The sequence below is a fragment of the Scyliorhinus canicula genome, chromosome 9, assembly GCF_902713615.1.
Source record: "Scyliorhinus canicula chromosome 9, sScyCan1.1, whole genome shotgun sequence".
In the NCBI taxonomy this organism is placed as follows: domain Eukaryota; kingdom Metazoa; phylum Chordata; class Chondrichthyes; order Carcharhiniformes; family Scyliorhinidae; genus Scyliorhinus; species Scyliorhinus canicula.
In genome coordinates this window covers 131,125,551-131,144,821 of record NC_052154.1, presented here as the reverse complement: position 1 = coordinate 131,144,821, position 19,271 = coordinate 131,125,551, and the positions used below count along the sequence as shown (strand labels likewise).

Below are 19,271 nucleotides of genomic sequence, written 5' to 3'. Positions count from 1 at the left end.
TTGTCGCAGCTTCCTCCTCCAGCACTACAGAACAAGCTGCTGTCTGAGGATTAGATAGGTGAGGGCAAGGTGTCAGATATATATGGGGAGCTGATGAAGAGGGAGGATGCCCTGGTGGAAAAGGTCCAGCGCAAGTGGAAGGAGGAGTGAGGGGTGATGCAAGCTAGGGTGTGGAATGAGACTCTGTGGAGGATAAATCATTCGCGTCTCATACAGTTTAAGGTGGTGCATAGGGCTCATAGGATGGGGTCAAAGATGAGCTGCTTTTTCCAGGGGTGGAAGATCAGTGTGGGCATTGTGCAGGGAGTTCAGCGAACCATATCCATACGTTTTGGCTTGTCTGAGGTTGGAGGGGTTTCTGAAAAGAGTTTGCGAATGTAATGGATATTTTGGGAGTGGAGCTGGCGCTGAGCCTGTGGCTGGCAAAATTTGGGGTATTGGGCAGCTGATTTATTATGATAAATATTCTCTCCCCTTTCTGGCAGTCCATAAAAATCTATCCAGTGCTGTCAAATCCATGACTTGCTCCAAAATGCTATTATTTTTTCCATGCTACCAGAAATGAACTCAGCCTCGAACTTCCACCAGGTTCTCCTTCATGTCAAACTCAAGGAACCCTCTCTTGGATGCCCCAATGGTGCTTACTCAGTCTTTCTCCCAATAACACAACTTATTTAAAGTGTACATTACTACAAATTGTGGATATGGGGGAATGAAAAGAGTCAGCTAGAAGTTGGGAGCTACCCTTTATGGACTCAGAATAAGAGTAATGCCTTGATGCTGATGGATGCCAGTTTCTTCAGTAGTGATGTTTCAAAGGAAAATTAATCTTGTAAAAAGAAATACCAAGCTGTGAAATACAATTGTTGCATCTGTTAATTTTATTTGTTTATAGATTTTCTTCCATGTGGGAATGCAAAGAATTTCACCAAGTATTGATCTCGATACTAAGTCAAAGGTAATGAAAGTTGATTAAAATATTCAGAAACCTAATTGTAATTTATCTTATGTCAATAATCTCTGATTTGTTCAGTGTAAAAGTTGATTGCAGTCACTAATCATGTGGTTTATACATTCCAGAAAAGTTGCTTTGAGAGATCATGGCTGGAGATCTTCAGACGATAACAGTGATGGCATATTGTCAAGTGCACCAATCTCTGAAACAAATAATGTTCAGTCATGTCAAGTTTGGACCATGGAAAAAAACTTAAGTATAGCAAAGAGAATAAGTATAGCAAAGATAACACACAATGCAACCAACACTGCTTGCCTTATAGTTTCCACTTGTGTGCTAATTGTAAAACAAATGGCTATACTCTTCTGGAAACTTTAAATCTACATTCACATTTTAAAATAGCAGCAAAAACCCAACCAAACAAAACAATTTTCAAAAAAATGTTTACCCCCCCCCCCCCCCCCTGTATGATATAAGGCAATGTGAGATTACCCACAAAATGCAGGCGAATAAAGATTTATTTCAAGAGAAAAAGTGGCACTGAGGGGAAAATGTAAATTAATTGTAGCATCATCATCACACTTAATTTCACCAAGATTAGATTCTCACTGACTAGATCCATCCCATGTCACAAGTTATTCATTCTATATATGTCATGTATTACTCTCAGCAATATGCATTTAATCACAATCATTTTTGCATACAATCTAAGAACTCACAAAACATCTACATAAACATGAGCCCCCCCAAACCACCTCGTTAGTTGCTGATCATGAACAGGTCCTTGAACAGGCTGGTCAATTGCTTCCATGTATTGTGGCAGCCTTCTTCTGATCGTCTGATGGCAAATTTTATTTTCTCCAATTTGAGGAATTCCGCCAAGTCAGACAGCCAGTCTGCAGCTGAACAGGAGTCTCCGGCAGGCCATCAGGAGGCAAAGGCTCTCTCCCCGTTAAGAGCGCAAGTTGATCTGACACCCCAAAGACCCCCACCATCGGGCATGGCTCCACCCTCACTCCTACAGCCCTGGACATGGTTTCAAAATAGGCAGTCCAGTACCCAAGTTTGGGGTAGGCCCAAAACATGTGGGGTGGGTGGCTGGGCCTCCCTGGCACCATTCGCATTTGTCCTCTACCTCCTGAAAGAACCCACTCATGCGTCTTATGGTCAAGTGTGCCCTGTGCACTACCTTTAGCTGCGTTAGGCTCAGCCTTACATATGAGGAGGTGTACAATGCTCTGATCCAGAGTCCTCCCCTTATCTCCATGCCCAGTTCCTCCTCGTAACTTTCCCTTCCCCCCCCCCCCCCCCCCCGGTGTCTCGTCCAGTTGGTGTGCCGGGTAGCTGGGGGAACGTTGCAGTATCCTTTTTTTAAAAATAATTTTTATTGGAATTTTTTACAGAAAATATAAAACATAACGACAAACAATGAAATGCAACAAAATAACCCATAATAACTGTAACATCTCCCAGACTGTATCGACGCATGTATCACATCCCCCACCCCCTCCCCCCCCCCAACCCCAATGAACAACAAAAGAACTTAAAAATAAATTAAATAAACAAACATAGTCATCGTCCCCCCCTCCCCCTCGGGTTGCTTCTGCTACTGTCCCCGTACCCTATCGTTGAGCCAGAAAGTCGAGGCAAGGTTGCCACCGCCTAAAGAACCCTTGTACCGACCCTCTCAGGGCGAATTTGACCTTCTCTAGCTTAATGAAACCCGCCATGTCATTGATCCGGGTCTCCATACTTGGGGGCCTCGCATCCTTCCATTGTAGCAAGATCCTTTGCCAGGCTACTAGGGACGCAAAGGCCAGCACACCAGCCTCTTTCACCTCCTGCACTCCCGGCTCCACCCCAACCCCAAAAATCGCGAGTCCCCATCCTGGCTTGACCCTGGATCCCACCACCCTCGACACCGTCCTTGCCACCCCCTTCCAGAACTCCTCCAGTGCCGGGCATGCCCAGAACATATGGGCATGGTTCGCTGGACTCCCCGAGCACCTGACCCACCTGTCTTCACCCCCAAAGAACCTACTCATCCTCGTCCCAGTCATGTGGGCCCGGTGCAGCACCTTGAATTGGATGAGGCTAAGCCACGCACACGAGGAGGAAGAATTAACCCTCTCCAGGGCATCAGCCCATGTCCCGTCTTCGATCTGTTCCCCCAGTTCTCCCTCCCACTTAGCTTTCAGCTCCTCTACTGACACCTCCTCCGCCTCCTGCATAACCTTGTAGATATCAGATATCTTCCCCTCTCCAATCCAGACCCCCGAAAGCACCCTGTCACTCACCCCCCTCGCGGGAAGCGAAGGGAATCCCTCCACCTGCCGTCTAGCAAATGCCTTTACCTGCAGATACCTGAACATGTTTCCCGGGGGGAGCCCAAATTTCTCCTCCAACTCCCCCAGGCTCACAAACCTCCCATCAATAAACAGGTCCCTCAGCTGTCTGATGCCCGCTCTGTGCCAACCCTGAAATCCCCCATCAATGTTCCCCGGGACGAACCTATGGTTCCCCCTTAACGGAGCCTCCATCGATCCCCCCACTTCTCCCCTATGTCGCCTCCACTGCCCCCAAATCTTGAGGGTAGCCGCCACCACCGGACTCGTGGTATACCTCGTAGGAGGGAGCGGCCACGGCGCCGTTACCAGGGCCCCCAGGCTTGTATCTCCACAGGACGCCCTCTCCATCCATTTCCATGCTGCCCCCTCCCCCTCCATTACCCACTTGCGCACCATCAACACATAGGCTGCCCAATAATACCCCGAGAGATTGGGTAACGCCAGCCCCCCCCCCCCCCCCCCCCCCCCCCATCTCTACCCCGCTCCAAGAAGACCCTCTTCATCCTCGGGGTCCCATGCACCCAAACAAAGCTCATGATGCTGTTAGTCACCCTTCTAAAAAAGGGATAAAGATGGGCAAACACTGAAAAAGGAACAAGAACCTCGGGAGAACCGTCATTTTGATGGACTGCACTCTACCCGCCAATGATAGCGGCACCATGTCCCACCTTTTAAATTCCTCCTCCATCTGCTCCACCAGCCTGGTAAAATTAAGCTTATGGAGAGTCCCCCAACTCCTGGCCACCTGCACCCCCAGGTATCTGAAACTCTTCACTGCCCTCTGAAATGGGAGTCTCCCAATTCCCTTCTCTTGATCACCCGGGTGTACTACAAATACCTCGCTCTTGCCTAAATTTAACTTATAGCCCGAGAAGCCCCCAAATTCCGCTAACAGCTCCATCACCCCCGGCATTCCCCCTTCTGGATCCGCCACATACAACAGCAGGTCGTCCGCATACAGCGATACACGATGTTCCTCCCCACCCCGCACCAGACCCCTCCATCTCCCTGACTCCCTCAACGCCATAGCCAAAGGTTCAATCGCCAGTGCAAAGAGCAAGGGAGACAGGGGACACCCCTGCCTGGTCCCACGGTAGAGCCTAAAGTACTCCGATCTCCTTCCATTGGTAACTACACTTGCCATCGGAGCCGCGTAGAGCAGCCTCACCCATTTGATGAATCCCTTCCGAATCCGAACCGCTCCAGCACCTCCCACAGGTACCCCCACTCAACTCTATCAAACGCTTTCTCCGCATCCAGCGCCACCACTATCTCCGCCTCCCCCTCCACTCACGGCATCATAATAACATTTAGCAGTCTCCGCACATTCGTGTTGAGCTGCCGTCCCTTGACAAATCCTGTCTGATCTTCGTGTATCACCCCTGGCACACAGTCCTCTATCCTGGTGGCCAGGATCGTCGCCAGCAACCTAGCGTCAACATTGAGGAGCGAGATAGGCCTGTATGATCCACACTGCAAGGGGTCCTTATCCCGCTTCAGGATCAGAGAGATCAGTGCCCGCGACATCGTGCCTCATTGAAGGCTCTCACCAACAGGGGGCCCACCAGATCCGCATACTTTTTATAAAATTCCACCGGGAATCCGTCTGGCCCCGGCGCCTTGCCTGACTGCATTCGTCCAATCCCCCTGACTAGCTCCTCCAACTCTATCGGCGCCCCCAGCCCCTCTACCAGCTCCTCTTGAACCCTTGGGAAACATAGCCTGTTCATGAAGCTCTCCATCCCCCCTCTCCCCATCGGAGGTTCCGACCGGTACAGTTCCTCGTAGAAGTCCCTAAAGACCCCATTTACTTCTGTCCCCTTCTGCACTACATTCCCACCCCTATCCGTCACTCCACCAATTTCCCTAGCCGCATCTCGCCTGCGGAGCGGATGCACCAACATCCTGCTCGCCTTCTCCCCATACTCATATACCGCACCCTGCGCCCTACTCCACTGTGTCTCCGCCTTTCTGGTGGTCAACAAGTCAAATTTGGCCTGCAAACTACGTCGTTCCCCCAGCAACCCCTCCTCCGGTGCCTCAGCGTATCTCCTGTCCCCATCCAGGAGCTCCCCCACCAGTCTCTCCCTCTCCTTCCTCTCCCTCCTTTCCCTATGGGCCCGGATGGAGATCAGCTCCCCCCGGATCACTGCTTTCAGAGCCTCCCAGACCATCCCCACCCGGATCTCCCCCGTGTCGTTGGTATCAAGATACCCCTCAATACTTCCCCGGACCCTCCTACACACCTCCTCATCAGCCAGCATCCAGGCGCCAGAGCGGGCGCTGGTCCTGCGTCTCCCCCATCTCCAGATCAACCCAGTGCAGAGCATGGTCTGAAATCGCTATGGCCGAATACTTGGCATCCTGCACCTTCGGGATCAATCCCCTGCTCAGGACGAAAAAATCTATTCGGGAATAGACCCTATGGACATGGGAGAAAAAGAAATACTCCCGCGCTCTCGGCCTCCCAAACCTCCAGGGATCCACCCCTCCCATCTGGTCCATAAACCCCCTCAGCACTTTGGCCGCCGCCGCTCTCCTACCCGTCCTTGAACTGGACCGGTCCAGTGGGGGATCCAGCACTGTGTTAAAGTCTCCCCCCATGATCAGGCCCCCTGCCTCCAGGTCCGGAATGCGGCCCAACAAGCGCCTCATGAAGCCGGCATCATCCCAATTTTGGGCATATACATTTCCAGCACCACCTTCTCTCCCTGCAGCCTCCCCTTCACCATAATATATCTGCCCTCCTTGTCCGACACCACCTCAGCCGCCTCGAACGCCACCCTCTTCCCCACCAGAATCGCCACCCCCCCGGTTCTTCGCGTCCAATCCTGAGTGAAAAACCTGCCCCACCCACCCCTTCCTCAGACGAACCTGGTCCGCCACCTTCAAGTGGGTCTCCTGGAGCATAGCCACGTCCGCCTTCAACCCCTTCAGATGAGAAAATACCCTAGTTCTCTTAACCGGCCCATTCAGCCCCCTCACGTTCCAGGTAATCAGCCGGATCAGAGGGCAACCCGCCCCTCTCCCCCGCCGGCTAGCCATAGCTCGCCCCAGGCCAGCTCGCCCCGCCTGACCCGTTCCCCATGGCGATAATGCCTCTCCTCTACCCCCCCCCCCCCCCCCCCCCCCCGGCCCACACCAGCTCCTTCCTGGCCATTCCAGCAGCAACCCGGTATCCCCCCCACCCCCCCCCCCCCACGCTAGGACCCCTCCTAGCCGTGACACACCCTCCATGGTACTTCCGTGAGTCAGCTGACTTCTGCTGACCCGGCAGCTCCCGCCAAAACCCAACCCCTCCCGGCATGGGGTCATCTCCCACTTGCCACACCTCCTTGGCACCGCTTCAGCGCGGGAAAGAAAACCAGTAGAGGCCACGCCCCCACCTCCAGCTCCGCCCCCCCGCCCCACAGCGTGGGAAACCAGAGGAAAGCCCGTGCTTTCACACTGCCACACCCCACCCTTCTGACGCAGCTCCCCAAAATCCAGTTTCACCCCAACCCCCAGCCACGTACAGATGAGAACATATAAAGCACATACCCCCAACGTTCCCCACATACCCCACACCCATACCCAACAGACAAACCCACCCGGAAACAGAGCAAAAAGAAAACCAGCATAAAAAAAACACGTGTCAAAATTGAAGAACAGCAACAGCGAAAACAGCAACGGCATAATGTGTCCCCAGACCCTAGTTCGAGTCCAGCTTCTCCGCCTGTACTAAGGCCCACGCCTCCTCCGGGGACTCGAAGTAGTGGTGCCGGTCCTTATACGTCACCCACAGACGCGCAGGCTGCAGCATTCCAAATCTGACCGGCCCGCCGCTTTGCCACCTCCGCACTCCAGTCCTGGTAGATTCGCACTACCGAATTCTCCCACTTGCTGCTCCTCTCTTTCTTGGCCCAGCGCAGCACACACTCTCGGTCACTAAATCGATGGAACCGCACCAGCACCGCCCGCGGGGGTTCATTTGCCTTCGGCCTCCTGGCCAGCACTCTGTGAGCTTCCTCAAGCTCCAGGGGCAAATGGAAGTACCCCGCTCGCATCAACGAGCTGAATATCGTGGTCACATACGACGGGAGATCCGACCCCTCCAGCCCCTCCGCCAGGCCCAGGATCCTCAAATTCTTTCGCCTCGTGCGAACGTCCAGCTCCTCCAAGCGGTCTTGCCACTTTTTGTTAAGTGCCTCGTGCAACTCCACTTTCCCCACGAGGACCACGGCCTCCTCCTCCCGCTCAGCGGCCTGCTGCTGCAACTCCCGAATGGACACCTCCTGGGCCGCCTGGGTCCCAAGCAACTTGTTGGTAGTCGCATTCAGGGAGTCCTTAAACTCCCTGAGTTTAGGGGTACACTAAATTTTTTAAAAAGTTTGTAACCGGAGAAGGCTCAGGAGTTCCATTATTAATTCCAGCCTGAACTCAGCCTTCAGCTCCGCAAAACAGCGCAGAAGAGAGGCTTGCTGCTCCTGCGCCCACTTCCACCAGTCCTCGGGTGTTCCACCGGCCGCCATTTTGTCCTTCTACCCCCGCTTTTCTTGGGGAGCTGCTGCAGCTTTTTCCTTTGCCCCACTCCGGGTGAGCACTATAACGTTGCAGTATCCTTGCGGAGGAAGTTCTTCAGTTGCAGAGATCAAAGCTCATTCTCTTCAGGAGCAGGAGCTTTTCTTTTAGTTCCCCCAGAGTCCCTGCTCTGTCCTTCCTTCTTTGCAAGACTTTTTTTTACGGATCCTGGGATCTTTTCCCGCCCACATAAACACCATAATTAGGTTTATTTACTTTGGTGAAGAAGGCCTTGGGGATGAAGATCGGGAGGGATCTGAATATGAAGAGGAATCTTTAGCATGTTCAGTTTTATTGTCTACACTCACACTCATCCCTCCAGGGAGAGCGGGAATGAGTCCTACGCTTTTGGACTCTCTTTACCTCTTCCACTAGGCTCATGAGGTTCCACTGACGGATCTGTGTCTAGTCGTGTACTATCTGGATCTCCAGGTATCGGAATTTGGTTTGGGCCAGCTTGAACAGTAGTGTCCCGAGCTCTAATCCTCCCCCCTGCGGATTCAGAGACGATTTTACTCTTGCTTGGGTTAAGTTTGTAACCGGAGGGAAGCACGGTGGTGCAGTGGGTTAGCCCTGTTGCCTCATGGTGCCAAGGTCCAAAGTTCAATCCCGGCTCTGGGTCACTGTCTGTGTGGAGTTTGCACATTCTCCCCGTGTTTTTCCCCCACAACCCAAAGATGTGGAAGGTAGGTGGATTGAACGCGCTAAATTGCCCCTTAATTGGAAAAAATAAATTGGGTACACTAAATTTTTTTTAAAGTTTGTAACCGGAGAAGGCTCAGAACTTCCTCAGGGGTTTCATTATTAATTCCATATTGGCTTGGAGGTTTGGGACATAGAGGAGTGAGGCTCTATGTTCTGTTTCCCCTTTAGAAGACCTGATGACGATAGCCAGTGGCTAGATCATCAGGGTAAATAGCACTGGGGACAATTGGCATCCCTGCCTCGTGCCTCTGTGCAGCACAGGGGACAATGGGCATCCCTGCCTCTGTGCAGCCAGAAGTATTCAGAGCCGGTGGCGTTTGTCCATAGATTTGCCATGGGAGCACTGTACAGTAGTTTCATCCACGAGGTGAACTGTGGCCCAAACCGTTCCAGTACATCCATGAGGTACCTCTATTCGACTCTGTGTCTAGGGAGATGATCACTTCTGGTGTCTCCTCCCCAGGCGGGGTCATAATCATGTTCAGCAGGCACCTGATGTTTGCCGTTAGCTGTCTGCCCTTGACAAACCCCGTCTGATCTTATGCAACTACTTGATGGAACCATCAATTCATGAGACACGTGCTTTCAGATATGAACAGTGGTTTTAATCTACTTACTTCAGAGCCAGCCTGTTACCTGTTGAACTCTTGATGATTTCAGGCTGGCTCTGGACACGGTTATTTATACAGCAGTCTACGGGGAGGAGTCGTGGGCGGAGCCAAGGGTGGAGCCCGGTACAAACTCCTGAGCATTCCCAGAGCTACTCCCCCTAGTGGTCGGATAACGCTACTGCGCTTACAATAGTATTGGTAAATACAGTGTGAATTACTAAGTTACATTCACCACACTAGTTATGGCATGCGACTCTGCAGTTGCCTCACCAGGGCCTCTACCAAGATTTTAGCGTCAGTGTTCAAGAGTGAGATGGGTCTGCATGACCTGTACTCCGTCGGGTCTTTGTCTTTTTCAAGATCAGCTATATCGAGGCCTGTACCACCGTGGGCAGCAGGGCTCCCCTTGACAGCAAGCCATTGAACATCTACCACAGGTGCGGGGCCAGTGTTGCCATGAACGTTTGATAGAAATCCATTGGGAATCCGTCTGGATCTGGTACATAGAACATAGAACGCAGAAGGAGGCCATTCAGCCCATCAAGTCCGCACCAACCCACTTAAGCCCTTAATTCCACCCTATCCCCAAAATCCAATAACCCCTCCTAACCCTTTTGGACACTAAGGGCAATTTAGCATGGCCAATCCACCTAACCTGCACATCTTTGGACTGTGGGAGGAAACCGGAGCACCAGGAGGAAACCCACACAGACACGGGAGAACATGCAGATTCCACACAGACAGTGACCCAATGGGGAATCGAACCTGGGACCCTGCTGCTGTGAAGCCAGAGTGCTATCCACTTGTGCTACTGTACCTTCCCTGACTGCACGGAGTCGATGCTTTCCATTACCTCCCACAATCCTAAAGGTGCTTCCAGTCCCCATTTCCTTTTCTCCCCCACAACTGATATGCCCAGCTCATCGAGAAATTGTTCAATTTCCAAGTCCCCGTCTGGGGGCTCGGAGGTGTACAGTCCCTGGTGGAAGATTTCAACGGCCTTGTTGATTTTGTTTGTCATTGTAACTAGTCTGCCATTCCTATACCTATGCTATCTCTCTCATTTCTCAGCTGGTGAACCAGTAGCGGTTGGCCTGGTCTCCATGTTCATAAAAGGTCCTCTGTGTCTGGCGGAGCTGGTTCACCGCTTTCCCAGTGGAAAACAGGTCAAATTCCATTTATAGTTATTTCCTCGCCGCCAGTGGCTCCATAGTCGGGCGGTGCAGTACCGCCGATCCACTTCCAATTTGGAGTCGATCAGCTGTTGTGTAACCGCCCTTTTCTTCCTATCCTGGAGAGCTCTGTAAGCTATTATTTCCCCTCTTATCGCTGCCTTCAGTGCCTCCCAAACTGTGGAGGACGAGACCTCCCCATTTTGGTTGCAGGTTACATGTCTGATGGCTTGTAATATTTTTTCCTCACAGAACGCCTCGTCGGTGTGTGTGGGTGTGTGGGCTGGTCTGTCGTTGGGTTCTGTACACAGTTGAAGTCTCTACCCATGATTAGCTGATGGGAGCAGAGGTCGGGGATCTCTGCCATTGTTTTTTTTAAATATAAATATTTTAATTAAAGTTTGTATTTTTACACTGTTCAAGAAATGGATGAAACAGTTATAATTTACACCTGCTCCTGTTCGACCCCTCGCCCACCTTCACTCGCATCCCCCCTCTCTATTCATTGTTGGTTTCGAACAGGTCTTGGAACAGGCTGGTGAATGGCCCCCATGCTTAGTGAAAGCCATTGTCTGATCCTCGAATTATGTATTTGATCTTCTCCAGATAGAGAAATTCCGATAGGTCTGCCAGCCAGTCTGCAGCTGTGGATGGTACTGCTGATCTCCCGCTGAGCAGGATTCTCCGGTGGGTGATCAGGGAAGCAAATGGAAGGGTGTCGGAACACTTCCCCATATGAAGTTCTGGCTGGTCCGATATCCTGAAGACTGCCACTCTTGGGCATGGCTCCACCCTCACAACCTTGGACATCGCCTCGAAGAAGGCTGTCCAAAATCAGACAAGTCTGGGGTAGGCACAGAACATGTGGGTGTGATTGGCCGGGCGCCCCACCACCATTTGTCCTCCGCTTCCGGCCAATACCTGCTCATTCGGGTCATTGTCAGATGTGCCCTTCCACTCTCCTCCCCGCCCCGCCCCCACAACCCCAGTGACGAATGGCTCCTCAAACACGGTCACAAACATCCTGCACCTTTTCTCAAACCCCTCTGCAGAGTCCCTTAACTCATACTTTATCTTTTGCAACCGCAGGAAGTCGTCCAACCCAACCAAGCCGCTACCCCCGGTGCGATGCCGAGTAGCACTTGAGTAAAATTCTCCGCCGTGCAATCAGAGAGGCGAAGGACACAACATTGGACTTTCACCTCTCCATGAACTCCAGCTTCTCTGAAACCCCAAATATCGGCACCAAAGGGTCCGGGTCCACCTCCTCCTCCAGTATCCTGGCTAGGACCGCCAACACTCTCGCCCAGAATCTTCCCAATTTTTCACAACCCCAAAACATGTGAGTGGGATTCACTAGCCCCCACCTACACCTCTCAACTTCACCTGCTACCCCCTAGAAGAACCCACTCATTATTGTCTGAGTCAAATGCACCCTGTGCACTACCTTAAACTGTATCAGACTCATCCTTGCGCAGGAGGTCCCATTTACCCTCCGCAATGCCTCACTCCAGACTTCCCAATTGATCTCGCCTTCCAACTTCCCTTCCTCCTTTATCTTCACCACTCCCTCGCCTCCCTGCTCCCCCAGCCACTTGTATATATCCCCAATTCCTCCCTCTTCCAAGTATGGAAGCAGAAGTCGCTGCAGCAGGGTGTATCCCGGCAACCTAGGGAACCTCCTCCAGATCTTTTGCGCAAAGTCCCTAACCTGCAGTTACCTGAACTCACTGCCCCTTGGCAATTCTGCCCTCTCCCTTAGCTTATAGGGGTGTTTAGCACAGGGCTAAATCGCTGGCTCTGAAAGCAGACCAAGGCAGGCTAGCAGCACGGTTCAATTCCCGTACCAGCCTCCCTGAACAGGCGGCGAATGTGGCGACTAGGGGCTTTTCACAGTAACTTTATTTGAAGCCTACTTGTGACAATAAGCGATTTTCATTTTTCATTTTCAGCTCCTCCAGCCTGGTGAACCCTTCCTCCAAATATAGATCCCTCACCTTGACCAGCCCCACTTCCCTCCACCTCCACCTCCTGTATACACTATCCACCCCCCCATGGCTCAAAGATGCTCGCACAGCAACGTTAACACCGACATCCGTTCCACCCCAAAATGCCTCATCAACTGATTCCATATCTTCACCGTGGATTGCAGCACCAGTCTCCCTGAATACCTACTCTGAGCCATAGCCCTCAAACTAGACCCTTACAAGATTCCTCCTCCATCCTAACCCACTCTACCCCTTTGTCTTCCCACCATTGCTGCACCTTATCCACATTCGCCGTCCAATAATAATGAAGCAGATTCGGCAACATCAACACCCCCCCCCCCCCCCCCTCCCCCCCCCTCCCCGCTGCCTCTGCTCTCCCCCCCCCTAACAATCAATTTGTCTATTTTTTTGAAAAAGGCTTTGAAGATGAAGATCTGCATGGATCTAAACAGAGAGAGGAACTGGCTTCATCTTGATCATCTGCACCCTTCCCGCCATGGAAAGCGAGTGTGCATTCCATCTTTATAGTCCTTTTTTACTTCCTCCACCGACTGGTCGGATTACACTTGTGGATCCTTGTCCAATTGTGGGCTATGTGGATCCCCAGGTAGCGGAATTCGTTTCGAGCAATTTAAAATGGGACACCTTCCAATTCTGGCCCTCTCCCGTTCGGAGTATACAGTTCTCCAGTCTCCTGGCCAGGATTTTGAGTGTAATTTCTTGTCCACATTGAGCAGTGAAAAGGGTTTGTATAATCCATATTCTGCCAGGCCTTTGTCTTTTTTGGGTATCGGCGATATGTTGGCTTGTGTTAGCGTTTGAGGCAGGGTGCCCCTCACTAGTGAACCTGCGAACATCTCCTGCAGGTGTGGGGCGACAGCTGGTGAGAATGTTTTGTAGAAGTCCACTGGGAACCTGTCGGGTCCCAGCGCCTTCCTCACCTGTATGAGTTGATGCTCTCCATGACCTCTCCCAGTTCTATTGGTGCTTCCAGCTTCCCCCGTCTGGCATGTCCAGTCCATTGAGGAACAGTTTCATCCCTGGGTCCCCCATCTAGGACACCATTGACCATGACGTACCGTCCCCCTTAGTCTGTGACTGTTTTTGTTGCTGTGAACACTGTCCTCTTACTTATCAGTATGGCTATCTCCCCCCCCCCCCCCCTCCCCCCCCCCCCCCCGAGCCCTCGTCCCATAGAGGGAATGGCAAGTCTGTCCCACCCAGCCCTTCCTTACCTGGTCCTTCTCCCTCTGGTGCATCTCTTGGAGGAAGACTATGTCGGTTTTCAAACTTGTCAGATGGGTGAAGACTTGGATCTTTTCACTGGGCCGTTAATTCCCCTAACGATCCAAGTGGCTATCCTGGCGGGGGTTTCTCATCATAGATTATCATAGAATTTACAGTGCAGAAGGAGGCCATTCGGGCCATCGAGTCTGTACCAGTCCCCGGAAAGGGCATCCTACCCAAGGTCAACACCTCCACCCTATCCCCATAAAACAGTAACCCCACCCAACACTTAGGGCAATTTTGGACACTAAAGGCAATGTATCATGTCCAGTCCACCTAAACCTGCACATCTTTGGACTGTAGGAGGAAACCGGACCACCCGGAGGAAACCCACGCACACACGGGGTGGATGTGCAGACTCCACACAGACAGTGACCCAAGCCGGAATCGAACCTGGGACCCTGGAGCTGTGAAGCAATTGTGCTATCCACAATGCTACCATGCTGCCCTCAAGAACAAATGAATCTACACTCCATTATTCTACCCTAATCCATGTACCTATCCAATAGCCACTTGAAGATCCCTAATGTTTCCGACTCAACTACTTCCATAGGCAGTGCATTCCATGCCCCCACTACTCTCTGGGTAAAGAACCTACCTCTGACATCCCCCCTATATCTTCCACCATTCGCCTTAAATTTATGTCCCCTTGTAATGGTTTGTTCCACCCGGGGAAAAAGTCTCTGACTGTCTACTCTATCTATTCCCCTGATCATCTTATAAACCTCTATCAAGTCGCGCCTCATCCTTCTCCGTTCTAATGAGAAAAGGCCTAGCACCCTCAACCTGTCCTCGTAAGACCTACTCTCCATTCCAGGCAACATCCTGGTAAATCTCCTTTGCACCTTTTCCAAAGCTTCCACATCCTTCCTAAAATGAGGTGACCAGAATTGCACACAGTACTCCAAATGTGGCCTTACCAAGGTTTTGTACAGCTGCATCATCACATCACGGTTCTTAAACACAATCCCTCTGTTAATGAACGCTAGCACACCATAGGCCTTCTTCACAGCTCTATCCACTTAAGTGGCAACTTTCAAAGATCTATGAGCGGATAGACCCCAAAGATCTCTCTGCTCCTCCACATTGCCAAGAACCCTACCGTTAACCCTGTATTCCGCATTCATATTTGTCCTTCCAAAATGGACAACCTCACACTTTTCAGGGTTAAACTCCATCTGCCACTTCTCAGCCCAGCTCTGCATCCTATCTATGTCTCTTTGCAGCCAACAACAGCCCTCCTCACTATCCACAACTCCACCAATCTTCGTATCGTCTGCAAGTTTACTGACCCACCCTTCAACTCCCTCATCCAAGTCATTAATGAAAATCACAAACAGCAGAGGACCCAGAACTGATCCCTGCGGTACGCCACTGGTAACTGGGCTCCAGGCTGAATATTTGCCATCCACCACCACTCTCTGACTTCTATTGGTTAGCCAGTTCGTTATCCAACTGGCCAAATTTCCCACTCTCCCAGGCCTCCTTACTTTCTGCATAAGCCTACCATGGGAACCTTATCAAATGCCTTACTAAAGTCCATGTACACTGCTTTACCTTCATCCACATGCTTGGTCACCTCCTCAAGGAATTCAATAAGACTTGTAAGGCAAGACCTACCCCTCACAAATCCGTGCTGACTATCCCTAATCAAGCAGTGTCTTTCCAGATGCTCAGAAATCCTATCCCTCAGTACCCTTTCCATTACTTTGCCTACCACTGAAGTAAGATTAACTGGCCTGTAATTCCCAGGGTTATTCCTATTCCCTTTTTTGAACAGGGGCACAACATTCGCCACTCTCCAATCCCCTGGTACCGACCCTGTTGACAGTGAGGACGAAAAGATCATTGCCAACGGCTCTGCAATTTCATCTCTTGCTTCCCATAGAATCCTTGGATATATCCCGTCAGGCCCGGGGGACTTGTCTATCCTCAAGTTTTTCAAAATGCCTAACACATCTTCCTTCCTAACAAGTATCTCCTTGAGCTTACCAGTCTGTTTCACACTGTCCTCTCCAACAATATGGCACCTCTCATTTGCAAATACTGAAGAAAAGTACTTGTTCAAGACCTCTCCTATCTCTTCAGACACAATCTCCCGCTACTGTCCTTGATTGGACCTACCCTCGCTCTAGTCATTCTCATATTTCTCACATATATGTGTAAAAGGCTTTGGGGTTTTCCTTAATCCTACCCGCCAAAGATTTTTCATGCCCTCTCTTAGCTCTCCGAATCCCTTTCTTCAGTTCCCTCCTGGCTATTTTGTATCCCTCCAGCGCCCTGTCCGAACCTTGTTTCCTCAGCCTTACATAAGCCTCTTTCTTCCTCTTAACAAGACATTCAACCTCTCTCGTCAACCATGGTTCCCTCACTCGACCATCTCTTCCCTGCCTGACAGGGCATATCAAGGACACGTAGTATCTGTTCCTTGAACAAGTTCCACATTTCACTTGTGTCCTTCCCTGAAAGCATATGTTCCCAACTTATGCACTTCAACTCTTGTCTGACAGCATCGTATTTACCCTTCCCCCAATTGTAAACCTTGCCCTGTTTCACGCACCTATCCCTCCCCATTACTAAAGTGAAAGTCACAGAATTGTGGCCACTATCTCCAAAATGCTCCCCCACTAACAAATCTATCACTTGCCCTGGTTCATTACCAAGTACCAAATCCAATATGGCATCCCCTCTGGTCGAACAATCTACATACTGTGTTAGAAAAGCTTCCTGGACACACTGCACAAACACCACCCCATCCAAACTATTTGATCTAAAGAGTTTCCACTCAACGTTTGGGAAGTTGAAGTCACCCATGACTACTACCCTGTGACTTCTGCACCTTTCCAAAATCTGTTCCTCCACGGTAGCCTTGTGAATAGCACAATTGCTTCACAGCTCCAGGGTCCCAGGTTTGATTCCAGCTTGGGTCACTGTCTGTGTGGAGTCTGCACATCCTCCCCGTGTGTGCGTGGGTTTCCTCCGGATGCTCCGGTTTCCTCCTATAGTCCAAAGATGTGTAGGTTAGGTGGATTGGCCATGATAAATTGCCCTTAGTGTGCAAAATTGCCCTTAGTGTTGGGTGGGGTTACTGGGTTATGGGGATAAGGTGGAGGTGTTGACCTTGGGTAGGGTGCTCTTTCCAAGAGCCGGTGCAGACTCGATGGGCCGAATGGCCTCCTTTTGCACTGCAAATTCTATGATATCTATGATATCTCTGCTGCTATTGGGGGGCCTATAGAAAACTCTCAACAAGGTGACTGCTCCTTTCCTATTTCTTACTTCGACCCATACTATCTCAGTAGGCAGATCCTCCACGAACTGCCTTTCTGCAGCTGTTATACCATCTCTAATTAACAATGCCACCCCCCCCCCCCCCCCACCCCCCACCTCTGTTACCACCCTCCCTAATATTATTGAAACATCTATAACCAGGGACCTCCAACAACCATTTCTGCCCCTCTTCTATCCAAGTTTCCGTGATGGCCACCACATCGTAGTCTCAAGTACCGATCCATGCCTTAAGTTCACCCACCTCATTCCTGATGCTTCTTGCATTGAAGTATACACACTTCAACCTATCTCCGTGCCTGCAAGTACTCTCCTTGGTCAGTGTTCCTTCCCCACTGCCTCACTGCACGCTTTGGCGTCCTGAATATCGGCTTCCTTAGTTGCTGGATTACAAATCCGGTTCCCATTCCCCTGTCAAATTAGTTTAAACCCTCCCGAAGAGTACTAGAAAACCTCCCTCCCAGGATATTGGTGCCCCTCTGGTTCAGATGCAACCTGTCCTGCTTGTACAGGTCCCACCTTCCCCAGAATGCACTCCAATTATCCAAATACCTGAAGCTCTCCCTCCTACATCATTCCTGCAGCCATGTGTTCAACTGCACTCTCTCCCTATTCCTAGCCTCGCTATCACGTGGCACCGGCAACAAACCAGAGATGACAACTCTGTCTGTCCTGGCTTTTAACTTCCAGCCTAACTCCCTAAACTCGTTTATTACCTCCACACCCCTTTTTCTACCTACGTCGTTGGTACCAATGTGCACCACGACTTCTGGCTGCTCACCATCCCCCTTCAGGATCCGGAAGACACAATCCAAGACATCCCTGGCCCTGGCACCTGGGAGGCAACATACCTTCTGGGAGTCTCGCTCGCGACCACAGAATCTCCTATCTATTCCCCTAACCATTGAATCTCCTATTACTATTGCTTTTTTATTCTCCCCCCTTCCCTTCTGAGCCCCAGAGCCAGACTCAGTGCCAGAGACCTGGCCGCTAGGCTATACTTGTTTTGAAGAGGAACAGCCACGAGGGATCCCTGCACTGTCTGCCTGTTCGTTTTCGTTCCCCTGACTGTAACCCAGCTACTCTTGTCCTGTACCTTGGATGTGGTTACCTCCCTGGAACTCTTCTCTATAACCCCCTCTGCCTCCCGGATGATCCAAAGTTCATCCAGCTCCAGTTCCCTAACACGGTCTCGGAGGAGCTGGAGTTGGGTGCACTTCCCGCAGGTATAGTCAGCAGGGACACCGGTGGTATCCCTCACCACCCTACAGGAGGAGCATGCAACTGCCCTAGCCTCCATCCCCTCTTACCTTCCAGAATATAGCTGCCCTGTGGACCAACTGGACCTCTGCCCTCCGACTCTGCTCCCAGTCAGCTGTACTCTCTGTAAACCCCTGGCTCCCTTCCTGCTCTTTGTGGAAATGAAATGAAATGAAAGGAGCACCTTGCTCCCTCTTCACCTAACTCCCTCAGTCACCAAACTCTCATTATAGCACTCAAATGCACCAAATTCAGCACTCAGTGCAAACAAAGTCTGCAATTTATCCCAATTTTTAAGAATATTCTCATTTTCCAATTTAATTTGAGGTATGTCAAATTCACAGTCATCTGGATTTGGTTCGTCACTTTGAGTTAGAATCATTAAAACCGCCTCCTTTTTCTCTCCTCCCCTTTCAAAGTACCTTTTAAGCATATTCACATGACATCTCCCTTCTATCTGGTGTATTTACCACATAATTCACCTCACTTAATTTCCTTTCAATCTGATAAGGTCCACAAAACCTAGCTTTTAAAAAGGTTCATCTATCGCTTTTAAAAAGGTTAATCTACCACTGGTAACAACACTAAAACTTTATCTCCAATGGCAAAACTACGAACTTTGGATTTCTTGTCTGCTACCCGTTTCATCACATTTTGTGCAACATTTAAATGTTGTCTAGCCAATTCACCTGCTCTATTTATTCATTCCCTAAAATTTGACACGTAATCCAATAATGTAAGTTCCGATTTCTAACTCACCAATTTTTCCTCAATCAATTTAAGTGGTCCTCTTACCTCATGACCAAAAATTAGTTCAAAAGGACTAAATTTGGTTGACTCATTAGGTGCATCCCTAATTGCAAACAGTACGAATGGAATCCCTTCATCCCAATCCTCTGGATAATCGTGACAATAAGCCCTCAACATTGTCTTTAATGTCTGATGCCACCTTTCTAACGCTCCCTGCGATTCTGATGGTACGCAGTTGATTTAAATTGTTTTATTCCTAAACTATCCATAACTTCTTTGAGTGACCTCGAGGTAAAATTTGATCCTTGATCCGATTGTATTTCTGTGGGTAGTCCATATCTAGTAAA

The 19,271-nt window shown here is 50.5% G+C and overlaps 1 protein-coding gene across 1 annotated transcript in view; it reads right to left on the bottom strand.

The window, feature by feature from the left end:
- Window positions 1–861: 861 nt before the first annotated feature.
- Window positions 862–19,271, bottom strand: part of gal (galanin/GMAP prepropeptide) — a 33,371-nt gene continuing 14,961 nt past the window's right edge. Inside the window, exon 6 of the mRNA XM_038806125.1 lies at window positions 862–1,157. Within this exon, the coding sequence (XP_038662053.1) occupies window positions 1,099–1,157 (59 nt within the window). The 3' untranslated portion in view covers window positions 862–1,098. The remainder of the gene's footprint in view (window positions 1,158–19,271) is intronic.